The sequence below is a fragment of the Camelina sativa genome, chromosome 17 (genome assembly GCF_000633955.1).
Source record: "Camelina sativa cultivar DH55 chromosome 17, Cs, whole genome shotgun sequence".
Lineage (NCBI taxonomy): Eukaryota > Viridiplantae > Streptophyta > Magnoliopsida > Brassicales > Brassicaceae > Camelina > Camelina sativa.
Window position 1 is genome coordinate 403818 of NC_025701.1, and position 18446 is coordinate 422263.

Below are 18446 nucleotides of genomic sequence, written 5' to 3' on the forward strand. Positions count from 1 at the left end.
AAAGGAAGCGTCGAGCGAAGACTCTCATCAAGAAGGGCGTCATGAATCATGCGATGGTCCCAACAAATTAAAAAATCCACGTGTCATGTTCAGTTGCAACTGCATAGTTTGTTCAGTAATCAGAGTAGTACGTTGCTCTCTCAACCCTTTTTTGTTTTTTGTTTTTTTATTTAATTTAAAGTAAGGTAGAGAGATAAATACAATAAACCGAACCAAAAAAAAAAGAAGCATTGTAATAAAATTTGCGATGTGAGAATTAATTGGGGAATATCCACGAGTCGACGTATAAAAATTCATTTTTTATATTCAACCCTAACAAACTTTCAACTCTTCTTTTGATAGTTCTAACAATATATTTCATTAAATTGAGAATTTAATTCATATGAAAGTTGTATTAATAGTCGATTGAAAATCCATAATAAATGTTAGTGATTATCCTAATGCTTTGTCTATAGTTTATCATGTCTATATAACTACCATCGCTAATATTACTGTACTTTTAATTTGAAAGTTTCCGTGGTTAAATGAAGTCTATAGCTGAATACACGTGTGCATAAACCCACTAACACATCGGTAACTTAGTTGATTAATCTCAACTAAATCATGATTTAATTTAATTTTATGCAGTGTGTACAGATTAAATATCAAGTCAAGTCAAAGGCAAGTAGTAGTACGTATCGTTTAAAGAAAAAAAAAAAGCAATTAGGCAAGAACATGACGGAGTAAATGATGTAATGAAACATGTTTCTTAATTAGCGAAATCCCTCAAGCCATTATACTGTGGCATAGTAGTATATATAACTCTGTCACCACCCATCATAAGTTGCAAATTGATTAATAAGAATGATATACTACTATTTAAGATTCTTAATTTTCTTAAGAGTTAAATCCGATTTTAAGGAAAATAAAAGTACGGTAATACAAACATCATACCTGATTCCTTAATGTGGAAACCGACCAAACCGGTCGTTAATTTTTTTCCCCTATAAATAGAGAAGAGGCTTCATGTCCTTTCCCTTCAAAATCCAACAACCACTTCTCTCTCTCTCTCTCTACCTCAAACCGTACTAAACCGTATCGATTGATAAAATTGCAAAAGGTACGATCGTGTAAAATCTTGGTAAAGTAAGTTTGAGAGATAGATGGAAACGCAGCGTAAGTCGAAGCATCGCAAGACCAATCCAACAACCATTGTTGCTTCTTCTTCTGATCAAGGTATAATTTAACTCATCATGATCTCCATAATACGGCGTCGTTTTCTTTATTTTTTTCAGTAAATTTTGTATATATATGTGATTTAACTTGATGACGTGGAACAGAAGTGAGCAGTCTTGAGTGGGAAGAAATAGCAATGGCTCAAGAAGAAGAGGATTTGATTTGCAGGATGTTTAAGCTTGTCGGTGAAAGGTTTTTTATTCTCTCTTTCTTTCTTTTTTTCTTTTCTAAATTGTAGTTAATCTTTCCATGTCTGATTATTAATCATAGGTGAATTAAAGATTAGTGTTTTTTGTTTTGTTTAATTTGTCTGTAAATTAAGGTGGGATTTAATAGCTGGGAGGATTCCAGGAAGAACAGCAGAAGAGATCGAGAGGTTTTGGGTGATGAAGAATCATCGAAGATCTTTATTACGTTGATATCGCCAACTCTAAAGTCATTTTTCTAATATCGAAAAAAATGAAATCTATACATATATATATATCCTCTATTCGTTGGTGATTCTGCAGTTTTGTTCGTGAATTTGAAGTAGTTACTAGTTGTATTTCTCGTGTTTTCATCTTGTGTGTACTACTTTTTGTTATTTGATTTTAAAAAACCATGAACCGAACCTTTAATTTTTTGAAGTTAAAATTGTAATCAACCATTAAAAAAAGGGACTCAAGATCAATTATCTAATAAGTTAAAGTTATTAAAGATAAATTTGTGCCCATACTTGTAGCACTCTGAGGCAATACGAAAGATTGTTGGGCCTTAACAAAAAAAACCCATATACAAATCAGACATGTGATGTACAAAATCGTTCAATATATTGAATGTGTGTGTGTATACAAAACATTACAAGTGCATACAAACATTTATTATCATATTAAATAACTATTTAAAGATAACCTAATCTGGTAAACAGATGAAAGGAGGTTACCTTCTGAATCTTCTATTTGTAGCATTTGTACGAAAATCATATTGTTTCTGACAAGTTAAAAAAAAAAAAAAAACAGTTTATTCTACTATATGTTGGCATATTTTGATATGGTCCATATATACGGAGAATGTAAGTTTAGTGGGACGTGTCTTGGTTGATTTCTCGCTGGTGGGCTTTCCACTTTAACAAAAGTTCACTAAATGACTTGGTGGAGAAGCCATCATCTCCCAAGGCTCTTGTAACAATTCCTTCTTTCAACTCCTTCATTTTATTCCCTATGGCTTTACCTTCTTCTCCTTCCATCAGTTCCTTCACCACTCTCACCACTTCTTCCCTCCGTACAATCCCATCTTCACCCGCAAGCACTCTTAGAGCCACTCCAACATCCTCCGCGAGTAGCAATGCATTCATCTTTTGCTCCGCGAATAAAGGCCATGCTATGAGTGGTACACCGTTTACGATGCTTTCCAGGATCGAGTTCCATCCACAATGTGTTACAAACCCACATGTTGATGGATGAGCCAGGATTTGAATCTGTGGAGCCCATGACCGATCGAACCACTAGACCTTTTTCTTTGGTTCGGTCTAAGAACCCAAGTGGTAAAAACGTAACTGGGTCGGTTTGGCTGTGTGGATTGAGATACGACGAACTAGCTATTCCACTTGGACTTCGTATCACCCAAATAAACCGTTTTTCACTGTCCGCTAAACCAAGAGCAAGCTCATTGAACTGCTCTAACGTGAGTGTTCCACCGCTTCCAAATGATATATATAGAACTGAGTCGAATGGTTGTTTGTCTAGCCAATTCAAACACTCGGACTCGTCTTTCACGTTAACATAAGATGAACTTGTGTTAACCAGCGGCCCAATCGGGTAAACCGGTGGTTTATCAGGACCCGGTTCTTGTAAAGCCTTAATAGCGTTTGGCTCTAGATCGAAGAAGGAATTGACTAGAACCCCTTTAGCTTCTCTCAATCTCTTGGCGCTGTGGAGAAGCCATTTGTATGCGTCATCGTTTCGGTGTTGAGCCGGATCGACAAAATCCTTACCGGTTATGGGGACACAGCCGGGAATCTTAACCGGTTCGGTTAAGCACCTAAACTCACACGACACCGTTTCGTCTAGTTTAGGCAAGTGAAGACAAAATGACAAGAAGTTGGCAGTAGTTGCATAGAAAACGTATGGTGACATGTGGAACTCAACGGCCACGTCGAACGCATCCGCACCAAATAGATCGACGATGAGGACCGCCGGGAGACGTTTCCTCGCTGATAAAGAGTCGAAAAGCTCCCTTAGCGCTGGATTGGAACGAGTCATGGTGAGCATGATCCGAGTTTCGATTCGTGCCGTGGAGGGAACATCGGAAAGATCGGCGGGAGGGAGAAATACGGTGGCTATGGAGGAAGGGAGAGAGTTGAGAACGGATCTTTGTGCATTAGACGGAGAAGATTCACCGGAGAGGATCAATGTGACGGTGAAAAAGTGGTGCTAAGCGAGTCGCTTTGCTAACTCGACGAATGGGATGAGGTGACCCATTCCCGGACTTGGTATGATTGCTATATGTGGAGTGTGTGCTTCCGCCATTAAAAGCAAGATTCAAGATTGTGAAATTAAAGGATTTTTCTTTCTTCTTGATTTCTTGTTTTCTTGAGAAATATTTATGCTCACTCCTTTCATTTATGGTACGTACGTAGTCTCTTTATAGATCATGCTCGTGGTTGTAGCTACAAGTTCTTTGGGAATTTCCTTCTTTTTTGGTTCGTTTTTCTTTTTGTTCGTTTTGTGTGGACGCTATTAGAGGTTGGTCAGTTAAAGTTTTGGTACGATAAGTCGATAACGGTACTACGATTGGAAGATGAAACATTAATATACTGGGCATCTATAACAATTTACAAAAGCTGTTACCGAAAAAAATAGTAAACAATTTTATAAAAGCTATGCATAGCCCAAGCGTACTGTCACATACTTAATTTTTCATTTAAAGAACAGAGTTTGGTTTCATTGGTTTTTGGAATGCAGAAAAGACAAATTAAACCTAACGAAGCATCATGTTTTGGATTCATACATCTCTATGGGAGAATGCATTTGACTAAAAACAGAGAGTAATGTTAAGAAAATACTAGGCTATGACAGGGTGTAAAGTTTGATGGAATATGGAGAATTGTTTTGGATAGGTTTTTTCAAAAATGAAACGAATTCTATCTTATAGAATTAACTGCAAAAAATATGTTGTTATGTACAAATCGATTTTCACTTCATGGGGTCTAAAATGAATTAATATTGTTTAGTTTGTAGCCTAATGTGGACCGTATGAGAAAGATGACTGAATTTGTTCTCATGTCTTTGGAAAATAAAAACTTAAAACTCATAAAAAGTAGAAACTGATCAATATTTTCTAAAAAAAGGTTCCGTAATTTTTCTGCAGAATAAGTACTCGAGAATAAGTACTCGAGAGAATACAAAAAAAAAGAAAAAGAAATAGGAATGAAGCTTTACCATGGACCTGGTTTTGTTGATTTGGGGACTTTGCTCTGGCGTAGTAGAACGCTCACAAAGATTAACCTCCCACCATGTGATAATTTCATTGATAATATTATTATAGTCACAATTTCTATGATATAATCAGTCATCTTTCTCATACGGTCCACATTAGGCTACAAAATAAACCTACTAATGCCATGTAATTTAGTAGGTCAAGATCAAGTGTTAGTCTTAAATCTGGTAAATATGTAGCCTAAATTATGTCTTTCTTCTTCTGTTATACTTATATATCTTTAGGTAGAGTTATCGCGTTAACTAACAACTCATGCACGTATGATGATGCAATATAATATTTTTTTGAAATATATATGAACAAATACCACAAATAGTTTGGTAATTTTGTGGGTTACTTAGTGGATTATTTTTTTTTTACTATTCGATCGTAAAGATTGGATGTGAATTCCTATTCGATGGTTTTATGTTCGATTTTGAGATTTCGCAAACGTACTCAACACTAAATTCCTTGGGACTAAATAACATGATTGATTCTTGGATAAGTCAACCCGAGAAAAGGCGGTAAAATTAAGAATTTTGAGCACAAGAAAATATTATATCAGCAACAAAACCCACTACAGATCTTGTTACTACATATCTTGGTCAGACGAAACTTCACCAAGTGATTTCGTAGAGAACCCATCCTCCCTCAAGACTCTGACAACTCCTTTACCGGTTATGGGGACACAACCAGGGATCTTAATCGGTTCGGTTAAGTCTGTAAAGTCACCCGACACCGTTTCGTCTAGCTTGGGCAAGTGAAGCACAAAGGAGAGGGCGTTGGCATTTCAGGCGTAGAATATGTATGGCGACACGTGGAACTCAGCAGCCACCTCGAACGCATCCGTCCCAAATAGATCGACGACGAGAACCGCCGGGAGACGTTTAGCCGCTGTTAACGAGCCAAGAAACTCTCGAAGCGCCGGGTTGGAACGAGTCACGGTTAGTGAGATCCGAGTTTCGATTCGAGCCGTCGGTGGAACGTCGGAAATATCGGCGGGAGGGAGGAATATGGAGGCTATGGAGGAATGGAGAGAGTCAAGAACGGACCTTTGAGCGTCAGAGGGTGAAGAGTCTCCGGAGATGATGAAAGTGACGGTGAAACCGTGATCTTGGACGAGTCGTTTCGCTAACTCGACGAGTGGGATGAGGTGACCTAAACCGGGACTCGGTAAGATTGCTACATGTGGAGTGTTTGCTTCTGCCATTAGTGCAAGATTATTGAGTTGTGATCAAAACATATATCTTTCTTTTTAGTCAAATGTTATATATTAATACTGATCTTCTTTTTATTTGATTTTATTAAAAGTTGTTTTTTAATTTGTGCTTATATAGCATGATCGTGTCCTCTGTACTAAATGGTGGCATCAAAGGCGCCTATTAGGTGTTCGTGTAGGCGGCGAACAACACTTTACTGGATTTTGGCTAAATCGTTCAAATATTATCTAAGCGTCCGATTAATTTACTTTTATTATATCAATATAAAAATGGTTCACAAAGAATTTGTAACATTGGTAGTGATTAATTTATTGGTCAATTTGAACTATTTGGTTTTGTGGTGTCACGGTAAAAAATTAGGCACGTGAAGTTTGTTGTGCTTTGTAATTAGTTTTTTTGGTAAAAATTAAAAAGTATACACTAATCCAAATAAGAAGTTTTAGCTTGTGAATTTTTAAATTCAGATGTCGCTAACAATTAGAAGGCCACAAGCCAAAAAAAAAAAAAACCTAACTTATACCCAAAAATAAAATTTTTAAGCTTTTTCGCAAATATGAGAATCGAACCCGTTACCTCACACTCCTCCACCCAGCCCTCTGCCAGTAAAACTATAGGAGATTATTAACGAAGACAGGGCTGAGAAAGAAATAACGAGAAGCGGACCGCAAGCACATGCTCTGTGCATTGTTTATAATTTGATACGTCAAAAAAACCACATATATATGAAACTCATCCCTTAATAACTAGCATGTAGATCTTATCTTCTATTTTTTTGGTGAGCCGATCTTATTTTCTACGACGAGAATAACAAGAATTAATGATTTTCTATGTCGTAAATGAATGATTAACATGATTAATATGATTAATCATATATTTATGAAATTAAGATTTTGATATTGAAAACCATATCTCATGTACACTAGCAAATAACACCTACAAATTTGTGCAATTCTAAAAATATAATTCATTTCATTTTTAAAAAAACTAAATGATAAACATGATTAAGATAAAAGTTATTGTAGCTACTTTCGACCGATCTCGTACTACCCTAATCAAAGATATTATGGAGAATGGTAAAGATGTTGACCTCGAGACTATTTACCTTTCAAAATGTTATTTATCATTTTTAAAATTGAAAGATAGTGAAATTTGTTAAATGAATGTATTACCAAAAAATGAGAAAATACTAATCAAGTTCTCAAAATTTAAAATAATGTATATATTCAGGAGAAATGTATAAGGTTATTTGAAATAAATATATATATATATATATATATATATATATATATATAAAAGAAAACTTATTCTGAACATCACACACACCAAAAAAAGAAGTGAAAAATACTAAGAAAAAAATTCAATAAAGCTATTTGTATTAAAAACAATTACATTGTAGAATTTTACTTAAAATTTAAAAAGAATTATATCTTTGGATAAATAAAATTATTTAAAAGTTAGAGTAATTTATGAGTTTGTAGATTTAGAAGAATCAAAATAAAAGAACACTATATAGAAATATAGTAGACTATATATATTTAAAGTAAAAAAAAGATTATATATGTGAACATAATTTTTCTTTTGTCAAGTAGTTAAGATAAAATATAATATTTGATGTTATTATATGGTATTTATGGATAAAAATGAATCCAATTGTGAGATTTGTTACTAGGAACCAAAATATACGTGATGTACAACATTGGCCCTGTTCGTTTAGGAGTCGCGCGACTCTTTTCAGCGACAGCTTTTTAAAAGGTGGAGTTTTGTAAATTTTAAAAAATATTTTGTAAATATGAGTATTTTTAGGGATATAAGTGTAATTTTTTCACATTCCGCCATTAAGAGCAGTTTTATCCCACATCCTGTGGGATGTCTTTATAAAGATGTGAAGCAAAAAAAATTAATAAAAAAAGAAAAAGTAAGAAAGAGAAAAGATGGAGTGTCTTCGGCGAGACACGGGATGAGAAAAAATCAACACGTGTCCTTATATTACTTGTTCAAATGTATTAAAAAGTTAGAATATTATTGTAAAATTAAAATATTATATTTTTTTAGTTTTGAAGACATTTGAGTGGGTGTCACCAATGGGTTTGCTCTAACAGTTGCAGAAGAAAATATGAGCATACAGATCTGTAAAATTTTTGTAATGGCAAAATTGCATTTAAAATCTCAGCTGCGACAGTCACTGGTTTGAAATAAGAAGTTGGGTGGTGTCGCCGTTTTTTCTGGCGATTCATTTAAATGACATTGCGACTCATCTCCTACCTTCTGCGATTCATCTAAAACTTTTATTATCAAGCTCTGTCGTCGTTTAAATTTGTTGCTACTCTTTCTGAGATATCGTTTTACTCTGTCGCTGCCGCTGTCGTAGCGTGTAGCAAAAGAACAGGGCCATTATCAAAGAAACTTCGCGACAAATAGTGGATATGTTCTCTAAGATTTTCACGTATACGTTAGTAAGTAATGATCACTCAACCGCACATGTACTTTAGGATGCATACATTGACATGTACTTTACGATAGTAAGTAACATTGACATGTATGACATACACTGACATGTACTCAACCGCACATGTACTTTACTAACGTATGATCACATAACATTGACATGTACTTTAGGATGCACACAATAAAACTGGAAGTATGTTATTGATGTTTGAAAGTTGACTAGTTTAAAAACAGTGGAAGAGAAAGCTCTTTTTGTTAATTCATCTATCAGAATAATCCACTTCTTTTAGTTCACTCTCTAACTTTTTTTTCTTCTTTTTTTTGTGCAACACGATTGTCTATACTTGAAATATGCTACTTTAATTTAATCTGGCACTTAATGAAACTGAAACTCCAAGAACCTATTGGTTTGCAATCTTATGCCTTTATCCACAACTTCTGCATTACATTTTCCCCCAAGAAAACTCTTCAACCGCTTCAACTCTTCATCAGTTCTTCCATAATTCAGAATATGCAACGCCTTCACTTGGTTCAGAGGCATGGAGACATCGCGTGTGTAGCCATTCAGATCCTAAAGAAGCATGATTCAAGAAGATGTATGTATATGATCAACCACTAAGTTCGTGTATTTTACTATTTGTTCATAGGTTTTGCTTATTGAGTATACCTGGATGATTAATGTTTCAAGCTTTGGAGACTGCTTAAGCATATTTGCCAGCATATTCCAACCTCGTTCACCCTTACTCCCAAAAGATAAATTAACTAGATTTTTGAATACCGGTAGAAGTAGCCCATATTTACAGTTGGAGTAGATCACCTGAAACATACAAACAGAGTTTAATAATGTCCCAAGAATTTTCAGAAAGAAAGAAAGAAACTGGCCAACTTACATCAACTGTAACGGGAGATAGATGAAGGATCTCAACATTTCTTATCCCCATGAGGAGTTCAGTTACATCTGCCCTCTCCTCATGTCCCGAATAAAGATCCAGCTTAGCTTCAACAAGGGATCCCAAGTTAACTTGTGGATACTCATGCAAGGCGAAATCAGAGTAGTCAAGGTACTCAAGGTTTGGCAGGTCAAATGACAGTTCGTTCTGGCTATGCCAGTCGTAGTCAACTGATAGTCTCTTGACCGTCGGACTCGATATGGTGTGAGGGATAGCTTGGTCTCTGTGATGGACTGATAACTCCTCGAGCACCGGGCAACCAGCAAGAAGCACAAAACACAAATCTTCATATTCAAAGAAAACCGTATCGATGAAGAGAAACTTAAGAGATGGGAGTGACACATATGAAGGAAGCTTTCCAAGGTAGAGCTTTGTTCCTAGTGTCAGCTTAACCAGTGTTTTGCTTGCGAAGAGCTGAGGAGGCAGAAAATGTATACCCCGATCTTTTATCCGTAAGTCCAATTCAACGAGACCGCGTCCTACAACATTAGATATCCAGCGTCCCACACAAGCCTTTTGGCCTTCATCATCAACGTGGCATGCTAGTGAGAATTTCTTGATCGAATAATCACATTGCAAAGCCAGTGTTCGATCCACAATTTTCTTGAAGCTATCTGAAAACACATAACTCGTTTGTTCATCACCACCCTCTTCCGCATGCAGCGAGACGGAGTCATCAAAATCAAGACTATCCGCCAATCCGTACATATAATTCCACCTTTTCGAGAGAACAGATGTTGACACAGCCTGTTTTGTCGGCAGTAAGGACAAAATTTTGCCCAAAACTTCGTCTGGGAGCCAGCTGATTGCATCTCCCGAGCAGGTTTTGGCATCCATAGAGAGATTAACAGTGCCTGAAACTTAAGAGTGATTCAACAATTACTACAATGCACCCCACCAAAAAAGATCAGATTTTTCTATAACTTTGCAGAATCTCAAACTTGAGCAAGCATACCACATGAACATATATGATAAGCGGAATTACAGATCATTCAGAGAGAGAGAGAGAGAGAAAGAGGACAGAACATTCAAAGACAAATACGAACCCGTAATGGTGACGACAAAGGGCAATCACATTCACAGATACAGAAACTGATGGCGTTCGTCTCGATTCGGGATAGAGATCGGAGTCTCCAAATTTAGATCTTAGAGATAATTCTTAGTTTTTTAATTACTTCATACAAAATAAAAAGTTGTTCTCTATATATTTATCACAAGGAGTTTAACTTTTTAACGCAAACCCACAATTACTTTTACAATTTTTTTTATTTTTCTCAAATTTTATTTTTAAGACAAAATTTCATAAATACTGTTAACATAATAATATTTGTTTTCCAAAATTATCATTATTAATTTTATTCTTCAAAAATACCAAAAACTCTTTAACATTCAACTCATCTAAGCTGCCTTTTGTATTGAATTCAGATTTACATGAATACTAAATTTTAACCTGGTATACCGCAGAATGATTTCTTAACTAAAAATTTTAAATTTAAAGTTATATTTATCAATTTTGTTTATTTTGTTTAGCGATTAACACATAACCAGTTGCAGTTTTACATAATATTTGCATAACTAATACTTCTTATTTAAATTTTGTAAAACGAACGACACGGCGTTTCTATATATCCCACATCAAAAAAAAACGAACAAACTAATTACAACAAAGCAATAATAATAAATAGCACGTGAAGTGGAGGCTATTTACGTCTTTTGACATCCGTCATCTGTGCAGTTCCCGGTTAAGCATCAGTTCGACCATTAGATCATTCCATGAATCAATCGGACCGGGCAAGCACCAGTGAAGACAATCGTTTTGAATATGATTAAGCTCACTGTTCTTCTTCTTCACCCCATCGAAAGGATTAGGATACCGGTACGGTCCGGGATGTCCATCTGGCCGGAGAAGCGACATTGAAGTTGTGTCAAGTAATCCAATGTTGGCTTGTTGTTGTAATGTTGTCGTCTTATGGAACTCTTCCAGCTCGATATCACGCATCGACACATCCTCGGTCTTCATCTCTCCTTGGCTGCTGTCCGTAATAGGCATCGTTCGGTTACAGAAACCACCAGTGTTCCACTCCCCATTCTCGAAATGATCAGGTGTCGTTGTCCTGAACAGAACCTGAGCTTCATGGGTTGGTTCAGCGACAAAGTCTAGAACCAAACGTAGCGCTTTTCTGTACGAGTAGAGGTAACCGAGCTCGGTGAGATTGTTCTTCCCTTGGCAGTAATGGCATCCGGACAAAGTGTTGTTTTCATGGAAGATTGAAGTTTTGAGGAACCATTTGCCGCCGGAGATGACAACGTAGTCGAAATTGGAGTACTGATCAGTCCAAGTGTGGTCTAACATGTCGAGGTGGAGTTGAATGTCAGAGAAGGAAACACCATCGAGGTTCTCAAAGGTTTCAGCTTTAAGAAGGAAAGGAGACCAAATGACTGAGAGTGTGAAGTTGTGAGAAGGGAATCTCCAAATCTTTGATCTGTATTCCTTGTCATGGTATATTTCCTCTACTTCTTCTACCTTTACAAAGGCAAATCGAATTTGACATCATCACAAAGAATCCAACTTGAGAATCATCAAATCAGTAGATATGAAATTGGTACCTGAGAGAGAATGCAGATGAGGGATTGAACATGGTTACGAGAGATGGAATCACCGATAAAAGCCCACCATTTGTTCCTCATTTGTTGGAGGAACTGCTCAGGATTAAACCTTGGGAGATGGCAGTCGCGAGGTTGCCATCTCCAAAGAAGGTAATTCACATCAGGGCGTCCGTTGCTCAAGCAATTCTGGTGATCTTGGATATGACGGCAAGTGACATTGGTGTAGACTGGACCTGATGGGTCTGGTACCCACTTTCCAGTAAAGATATCACACTTGCTGCTAACTACAATGGTTTCACACACAGCTAATTAAATCAAACACACTTGGTGAACATTAATTATCCCAAAAAAAAATCAATTCTTTTTGGCTAAAATTTAGGGTTTTTGATTCGATTGGATGAAAAACCCAAATTCATCGACGTTGCTTGAATCTTACTCAATTGAATCTGGGACTAATTAATGACTGATGATTGAAAAAAGAATCTATCTTTACCGTTTTGAGAAGCAATGGTGGGAGTGGTGATGTTTCCTGAGGATGCTGGAGGTTGAGCTAATGCAGTGAGACCGGAAGGAGAATCCGGCGGGGTTGGAAGTTGGGTAACCGGAGAGACGGTGGAGTTAGTGACGATAAAACGGTAAGCGAGACCGATCAAGAGGGAGAAAGCGACGAATTTGAGGAAGATTTGATTGCGTTGGTGAGAAGAAGAAGAACCAAAGAAAGGGTTTCCTTCGATCTTCATGTTCTTAGACAACAATCTTATTGAATCCATTCTAATGATTAAGAATGGATCACTGTGTTTTTTTGTTTTTCTTTTTTTGGGGGGATGTTTTCTGATAATAATTGAGCTTTCTTGGTTGGCGTTGAAAGCGATGAACTTCTTTGTAATACTAAAAGACAGAGCGGACTCTGTTTTGCTTTTTTTCTTTCTTTCAAAACTATACACTCTTTATCAATAAAAACATGAAATAATTATCTCGAGTTTCTTTATTTGTTTGTTTGTGCATTTGCTTGTAAGAGATTTGATGTCGGTCGTGGCTTAATTAAAGAGATTTGTGGTGAGAGATTCTGAACAAAGAAAACTCTAATGATTAGGCCTCCTTAATTGTTTTTTAAGATACTACAAATTGTACAGCGATTGTATGTTTTGTCTCTTTTAGGTAATGATTAAGCCATTGATAGTAGGAGCATTAATTATTTATAGTTACTGGAAAAAATTGCATACAAGTATAGAACCATGGCATAAGTACTTTTCTAAGACGTTAAAAATATGATTATAATTAAGTTTGAAAAAAATAAAATATTGAGTAATCTTTATTTGTAATGAACATTATTATGTGATTCAGTTTTGTATTTTCTACTGTCTATCAATTTTTTTCTTATAAAGTATATAAAAACACAGATTTGAAGGAAAGTACAAAACTGTGAAACGAAAATCTGATAAGAATAGATGTCACTTCGGAATGGTCCTACAGACTACAGTATTCATTGATTAGGAGCAAATGATAGATAAAGACCTCTCTCCTTCTTCTTTTTTTCCAACTAAAGTCTAAAGAGTAAAGAATAAAGATAGAGAGATCTCGCACAGCCTTGCACCTAAAAACTCCTTGTTTTGTAGGAAATTATTATCTAGTTTATGCTTACAAATATAATTAAACATCTAAAATCAGACGAAACACAAAAATTTGTCTTTAAAAAATCAATATACGGGTTATACTCGTTAATTTTCATGATAATTTTTTTGTTTTTAATTTTCGTATCAACTTTATCTAGAATTTGTTTATAATAAATTTAAGAAATAATTAAACTACGCATGGTACACCACTACCACGACCACGAGGCCCATACTTATTAAATTATTCAATGGGCTTCAGTCTCGACTACGTGGACCCGTCTTACTTGAATTAGCTGATTTTGTATTTCACTGTCTCCCTTGAAAACGGTCAGGTACAGCCTGGAACAGATCTATATTATCTTCTGTCACATTTCCAAAAGATTATCCACAATAAAAAAAAAAAAGATCAATTTACATCAACCAGATCACAAAAAAGAAGCAAAAGAAAATACACATGTTTATCTTTAACTTTAACACCAAAACAAAAACAAAGATAGAACACTAAACTCAAAAAACAGAACTGAACAGAACTTATGGGTTAGAGAATATAAGCAATGATGTGTTATATTTATATCACAAGCACAATTTACACTGTAACCGAAGATTGGCACCAGAGAGGCTGAATCAAGCTGATGAAGAAGCTTCATGACACTAATGATCTTGGAACTCTCATGCCAAATCCATGCTTAACCTTGTCAATCCTGTTTCAGTTTTCAATAAATGAGTTAATATATCCCCTACTCAACTAAAAGTTTTGATCCAAGACTCTATCACAAAGACTTGTTGTGTCTTACGTTGGAGCTAATCTGCCAAGACTCTTAAGTTCTTCACCAGAGTCTCCATCAAGAACTCTTCCTGATATATCAACAATGTAAGCACGGTTCTTGCCTCGAGGAAGACCTCTCCCTGAAAGTAACTCAAGATCTCTTTCGTGAAGCTCTCTTCCGTTTACAAACACGCTCGTGTTTCCTGCACCGCAGTTATCTGGCATTGGACGACTAAACTCTTCGATGAATGGCTGCATCAACCAATTATTCTCCATCAAGCACCAATACAACAAACTCACAAGAAACAGAGAAACCGTGAACGTAACATAAATGGAAAGTTAGTGAAGAATGTTCTTACTGGAATTATACCGAGACACGGGTTTCCCATCACTCCCCAGAACCCAGCACGATAATCATACCTAATCAGATTCATAACATAAAGATGATCCCTTCAGCAACTGTTCAATCTTTTGTCCTAAGTAAATCAAATTGTGAGCAAAACATACCAGTACTTGCCAGCTTGAACTGGTCCAGCTTGTTTCTCAGCACTGATAACCAGATCTTCCGGTATCAGATGACCATTCACCCAAACCTCTAACTGCTCGTTGTCTTGGTCGTTAGAGATGATTTTATCTGGGAAACCGTACTCACTACTCTGTTTTCTGTTTCTTGGTCTGCTCTCTTCTTTGCTGTTTTTTGTGATACTTGAATCTTCAGACACCCCAGTGTTATTATAGTACTCATTATAAGAAACATCAGTCTCGGTAGCTACTGATTCTGGTTTCAGCGAGTCTTGTTTGGCGTAGGATTCTTGCTTATTGTACCCTAACTGGGCCATTCCGTAAGTGATTGCAGCTCTGTTTACATTAGAATACTCAAAGAGCTCAAGAAGATTAGAATTTTCAGGAGGAGGTGGAGGAGGAACTTTAGCGCCTTGTGCCCTGCGGCGAACAGACTTGACAACCTCTTTCTGGGGTTCACTAGAAATGCTTGCTCTTTCTTCATCGTCTGAGTGTTCACTAGGCGATACAGCATGGACACTTTTCATTTCCTGGTGTATTCTTGGTTCATCATCCTTAAGTGGATAATCATCTACCCCTGCGGTTGCTGCCCTTGTATCATCAAGGGCAGAAGAGGAGAAAACAAGCTTGTTATCAACAACTTTGAAACTGATAACCTCAGAACAAGCACCACATTGCAGCTTTTGTTGCCTATCTTGACCAAGAAGCTTCTTCTTAGGCAAATAGAGAAGCTCAAAGCAATTGTGACAAGCAATAAAAGGCGCACCGCCAGCTAAAGGATGGCAACGACGAGAATCAGAATCTGAGACAGCTTTCTGGACATACCCACGAGCAAAGGCAGCACCACTACCAGAATCAGAATCAATTTCACTAGGCCACCTCGTGTGATGAACACCAGCATGTGGACTAAAAGTAGCCATATTGTCATTGTGGTGGTGCACAACAGGGCTATATGGGACATCACCGTACCTACTAGGTGTAGCAGGCAAGAATCTAGGATCCTGTAACTGTGGGTCAAACAGATCAGGACCAATATCTACATACTGACCTTGAGGAGGAGGAGGATATGGAGGACGAGGCAGCATCTGATTCGGGTAATGAGGATAAAAGTTTTGAGGTTTCATATGGATAGGGAATGCATAAGGGTCTATATAAGGCGACGGTGGAACATGAGTCGTGGGAGGAGGATACATTCCATAAGATGGATATGGATGGTAGTAAGAAGGATGGAAACCCATTGGTGGTGGCTGATCAACCACATTAGCATTGGCATTAGCATTAGCTCCACCGCGGAGAAGATGATCTTTAATAGAATCAAGTTTCCTGAGAAGCTCAGCTTGTTGTTGATCTGTGTAGTGAATAGGTTTGTTTCTTGGGGTGGTGGTGGTCGTGTTCTTAGAAGAAGAATCAGAATCAGTCTCTTCCTTGACGAGTCTCTGAGAACCCCCAGGTCGTGAATTAGAATCGTCTTGGCGATGTCTCAACGGGCTCGAAGAAGAATCATTGAGCTCCTCCTTAAAGACTTTGTCTTCGTCAGGTCTTGTTGAAACAGCATCTGCTCCGAAAACGTCACCGCTTGTCCTCATCGGAGTTTTGTCTTTCTTCTCCGACGAAGACTAAGCTTCTCTAGGGTTTTTGCTTGTTTTAACCGCAACTGAACTAATAATAACAATTAGAATTACTCAACATACATTAATTTCTCTAATTGAATTAGCAATTCAACATTCCAACGGGAGTAGATTAGACAACCAAAAGAGGAAAACTTAAACGTACCTTCGAAGAAAGGGGAATTTTTTTGGGGGCAAATTGGTTCTCCGGTGAGAATGAATTCACAAGCCTTTCTTTTTTTATATAAATTAGAAAGAGTCCTTTTGAAAATTTCAAGAGTGATTTTAAATAAATAATCCAAAAGAGTTTGAACTGGAAAGGAGGAAAAGCTTAAAGGAGGAAAAAAAAAATATACTGTTGCTCTCTCATGCACTTTGCTTCGTTTTCCGGGGAATCTTAATCTACTCTCTACTACTGGGACTCTGGGAATATATAAATTAAAAAAGAAGAAGATCGGCGATGGAGTTTTGAATATATATCAGAGGGAGAGAGAGAGCTTTAAGGATAGAAGAAGAAGACAAACGGACTTTAGCAATTTTTAGGATTCGAGTTTTCAGAATTTTATAATTTCAGGACATAGATAATCTAGTAACCAACTAGTACTTTTAATTTAAGAGGTCTTTACCAGGTCAAGTTGACCAAGAGATAACGTGACGACCAACCAAATATATTTACACTTATTTAAACTCTAATTACCCAAGATTACATAGAGATAAATAAAACTAATTCCAATTTGAATGCCAATATTAGTTCTTTGATTTTGTGTACTTGTGTCTTAGCAATATACTATAGTAGTTAGTAGTTAGTAGTTAGTAGTTACACATTTATTCTCATGACGATGGAGGATTTACTTTGTCAAATTAAGTAGATGGTGTGTGCCATGCTCCCCAAGACGTGCTCATAACTTGATTTGTATTCTATTCCTAATAGCTCACTACTTTTTTTGTTTCTTTTTTTTTTGGTGGAGACCTTTGTTTGTTTGTTGAGTTTCATAAATTAACGTTTAATAGATGGAAAAAAAAAAAATTAACGTTTAATTAAATAGTCGGTTTATTTTTTGTAAGAAATTCAAATTCTCTGTGTTACATCAATACATCATCATCTTAAAAGTTTAGAAATATATTTTAGTTGTTGGATTGTTTTTTTTTTATAGGGTGACAATGACGAATGTTACAGGAAACTAGCTGTAAATTATTTGTATACAAAACTCCACTTGCTTACAAGCATCGGTGAATTTTGTCAATTCAGTAGGATATTTAATAAAGTCATAAAACGATACTCCATGTTGATTTCGAAATTCGAACCATTAACCCAAAAAAAAGTAGAAAACGTCGTTTTACATCAAAGAAGACGATCCAAGTCTTGACTAATTAAATTTTTCCTGCAAAAAGAGAAAAACAAACAAAAAAAAGTAAAAAATCAGGAAAAAAAAAGAGTTAAATTTAAGTTATGTATAATGCATGTTGGACCTAGAGCACTTCTTACAGACCACAAAGAATATGGACCGGATGTTGTATCCGGTTTGCTTACACAAATTTAAAATTCAATACTTCAAAACCAAAACAAAAGCAAAAAGAGAAAAACAAAAAAAAAAGTAAAAAATTAGGAAAAAAAAAGAGTTAAATTTAAGTTATGTATAATGCATGTTGTATCCAGTTTGCTTACACAAATTTAAAATTCAACACTTAAAAACAAAAACTAAAACCAAAACCAAAACCAAAACAAAAACAAAACTGAAAAAAAGTTTGAAAAGCCGAAAAACAAACGTTTTAAAAAGCTGAAGAAAAAATAACGCTAAAACGTTTAAAAAAAATATTGGTACTTTCCAACAGTCGGGCCTTCAGAAAAGCCCACAACTGTGTGGATGCTTTGTAAGCAAAGTGGACTAACTTTATTTATAGGAGTTATGGGTTAGTATGTGTTTATTATATTTCCGATTTGGGACTTTGGTTAATATTTAAAACGTATTGGGCTTTTATTCGACAAAGAGGCTTATGGCGGTGGATGCTTTGTAACCGAAATACACATTACAATTTACAATAAG

The 18446-nt window shown here is 36.1% G+C and overlaps 4 protein-coding genes and 1 pseudogene across 7 annotated transcripts; 1 reads left to right on the forward strand and 4 right to left on the reverse strand.

The window, feature by feature from the left end:
• Window positions 1021-1716, forward strand: LOC104754284 (MYB-like transcription factor ETC1). 2 transcript variants are annotated; one of them, XM_010476433.1, is made up of 3 exons: window positions 1021-1215; window positions 1320-1407; window positions 1538-1716. In XM_010476433.1, exons 1-3 carry the CDS (start codon window positions 1143-1145, stop codon window positions 1632-1634), a joined length of 258 nt encoding a protein of 85 aa, XP_010474735.1. In that variant the 5' UTR covers window positions 1021-1142; the 3' UTR covers window positions 1635-1716. The 2 variants fall into 2 exon arrangements, with proteins under 2 accessions (XP_010474735.1, XP_010474736.1); XM_010476434.1 differs by having other exon boundaries at window positions 1034-1215; window positions 1323-1407.
• LOC104754285 lies at window positions 2008-5890 on the reverse strand (annotated as a pseudogene).
• On the reverse strand, window positions 8510-10472 carry LOC104754286 (F-box/LRR-repeat protein At1g06630-like). Of its 2 annotated transcripts, none has more exons than XM_010476436.2 (4): window positions 10333-10472; window positions 9227-10140; window positions 9004-9153; window positions 8510-8907 (listed from the first exon to the last, which is right to left on the reverse strand). In XM_010476436.2, exons 2-4 carry the CDS (start codon window positions 10121-10123, stop codon window positions 8713-8715), a joined length of 1242 nt encoding a protein of 413 aa, XP_010474738.1. In that variant the 5' UTR covers window positions 10124-10140; window positions 10333-10472; the 3' UTR covers window positions 8510-8712. The 2 variants fall into 2 exon arrangements, with proteins under 2 accessions (XP_010474738.1, XP_010474737.1); XM_010476435.2 differs by having other exon boundaries at window positions 9227-10146.
• Window positions 10853-12854, reverse strand: LOC104754288 (protein trichome birefringence-like 25). Its single transcript, XM_010476437.1, has 3 exons — window positions 12387-12854; window positions 11894-12177; window positions 10853-11810 (listed from the first exon to the last, which is right to left on the reverse strand). The coding sequence occupies exons 1-3, from the start codon at window positions 12661-12663 to the stop codon at window positions 11010-11012; spliced, it is 1362 nt and encodes a 453-aa protein (XP_010474739.1). The 5' UTR covers window positions 12664-12854; the 3' UTR covers window positions 10853-11009.
• Window positions 13684-16959, reverse strand: LOC104754289. 2 transcript variants are annotated; one of them, XM_010476439.2, is made up of 5 exons: window positions 16568-16959; window positions 14780-16448; window positions 14632-14692; window positions 14301-14524; window positions 13684-14207 (listed from the first exon to the last, which is right to left on the reverse strand). In XM_010476439.2, the coding sequence occupies exons 2-5, from the start codon at window positions 16378-16380 to the stop codon at window positions 14150-14152; spliced, it is 1944 nt and encodes a 647-aa protein (XP_010474741.1). In that variant the 5' UTR covers window positions 16381-16448; window positions 16568-16959; the 3' UTR covers window positions 13684-14149. The 2 variants fall into 2 exon arrangements, with proteins under 2 accessions (XP_010474741.1, XP_010474740.1); XM_010476438.2 differs by having other exon boundaries at window positions 14780-16453.

Bases quoted from the DNA above. Each gene is read 5' to 3' on its own strand.
- LOC104754284 (XM_010476433.1), top strand. From the start codon at position 1,143: ATGGAAACGCAGCGTAAGTCGAAGCATCGCAAGACCAATCCAACAACC. The intron at 1,216-1,319 runs GTATAATTTAAC...GACGTGGAACAG, and splicing joins TGCTTCTTCTTCTGATCAAG to AAGTGAGCAGTCTTGAGTGG. The intron at 1,408-1,537 runs GTTTTTTATTCT...CTGTAAATTAAG, and splicing joins TTTAAGCTTGTCGGTGAAAG to GTGGGATTTAATAGCTGGGA.
- LOC104754286 (XM_010476436.2), bottom strand. From the start codon at position 10,123: ATGGATGCCAAAACCTGCTCGGGAGATGCAATCAGCTGGCTCCCAGAC. The intron at 9,154-9,226 runs GTAAGTTGGCCA...TGTATGTTTCAG, and splicing joins TATCTCCCGTTACAGTTGAT to GTGATCTACTCCAACTGTAA. The intron at 8,908-9,003 runs GTATACTCAATA...ATGCTTCTTTAG, and splicing joins TTGAAACATTAATCATCCAG to GATCTGAATGGCTACACACG.
- LOC104754288 (XM_010476437.1), bottom strand. From the start codon at position 12,663: ATGGATTCAATAAGATTGTTGTCTAAGAACATGAAGATCGAAGGAAAC. The intron at 12,178-12,386 runs GTAAAGATAGAT...AAACCATTGTAG, and splicing joins CACCATTGCTTCTCAAAACG to TTAGCAGCAAGTGTGATATC. The intron at 11,811-11,893 runs GTACCAATTTCA...GCCTTTGTAAAG, and splicing joins TCATCTGCATTCTCTCTCAG to GTAGAAGAAGTAGAGGAAAT.
- LOC104754289 (XM_010476439.2), bottom strand. From the start codon at position 16,380: ATGAGGACAAGCGGTGACGTTTTCGGAGCAGATGCTGTTTCAACAAGA. The intron at 14,525-14,631 runs GTAAGAACATTC...TGGTTGATGCAG, and splicing joins CGTGTCTCGGTATAATTCCA to CCATTCATCGAAGAGTTTAG. The intron at 14,208-14,300 runs GTAAGACACAAC...AAACTGAAACAG, and splicing joins CTTGGCAGATTAGCTCCAAC to GATTGACAAGGTTAAGCATG.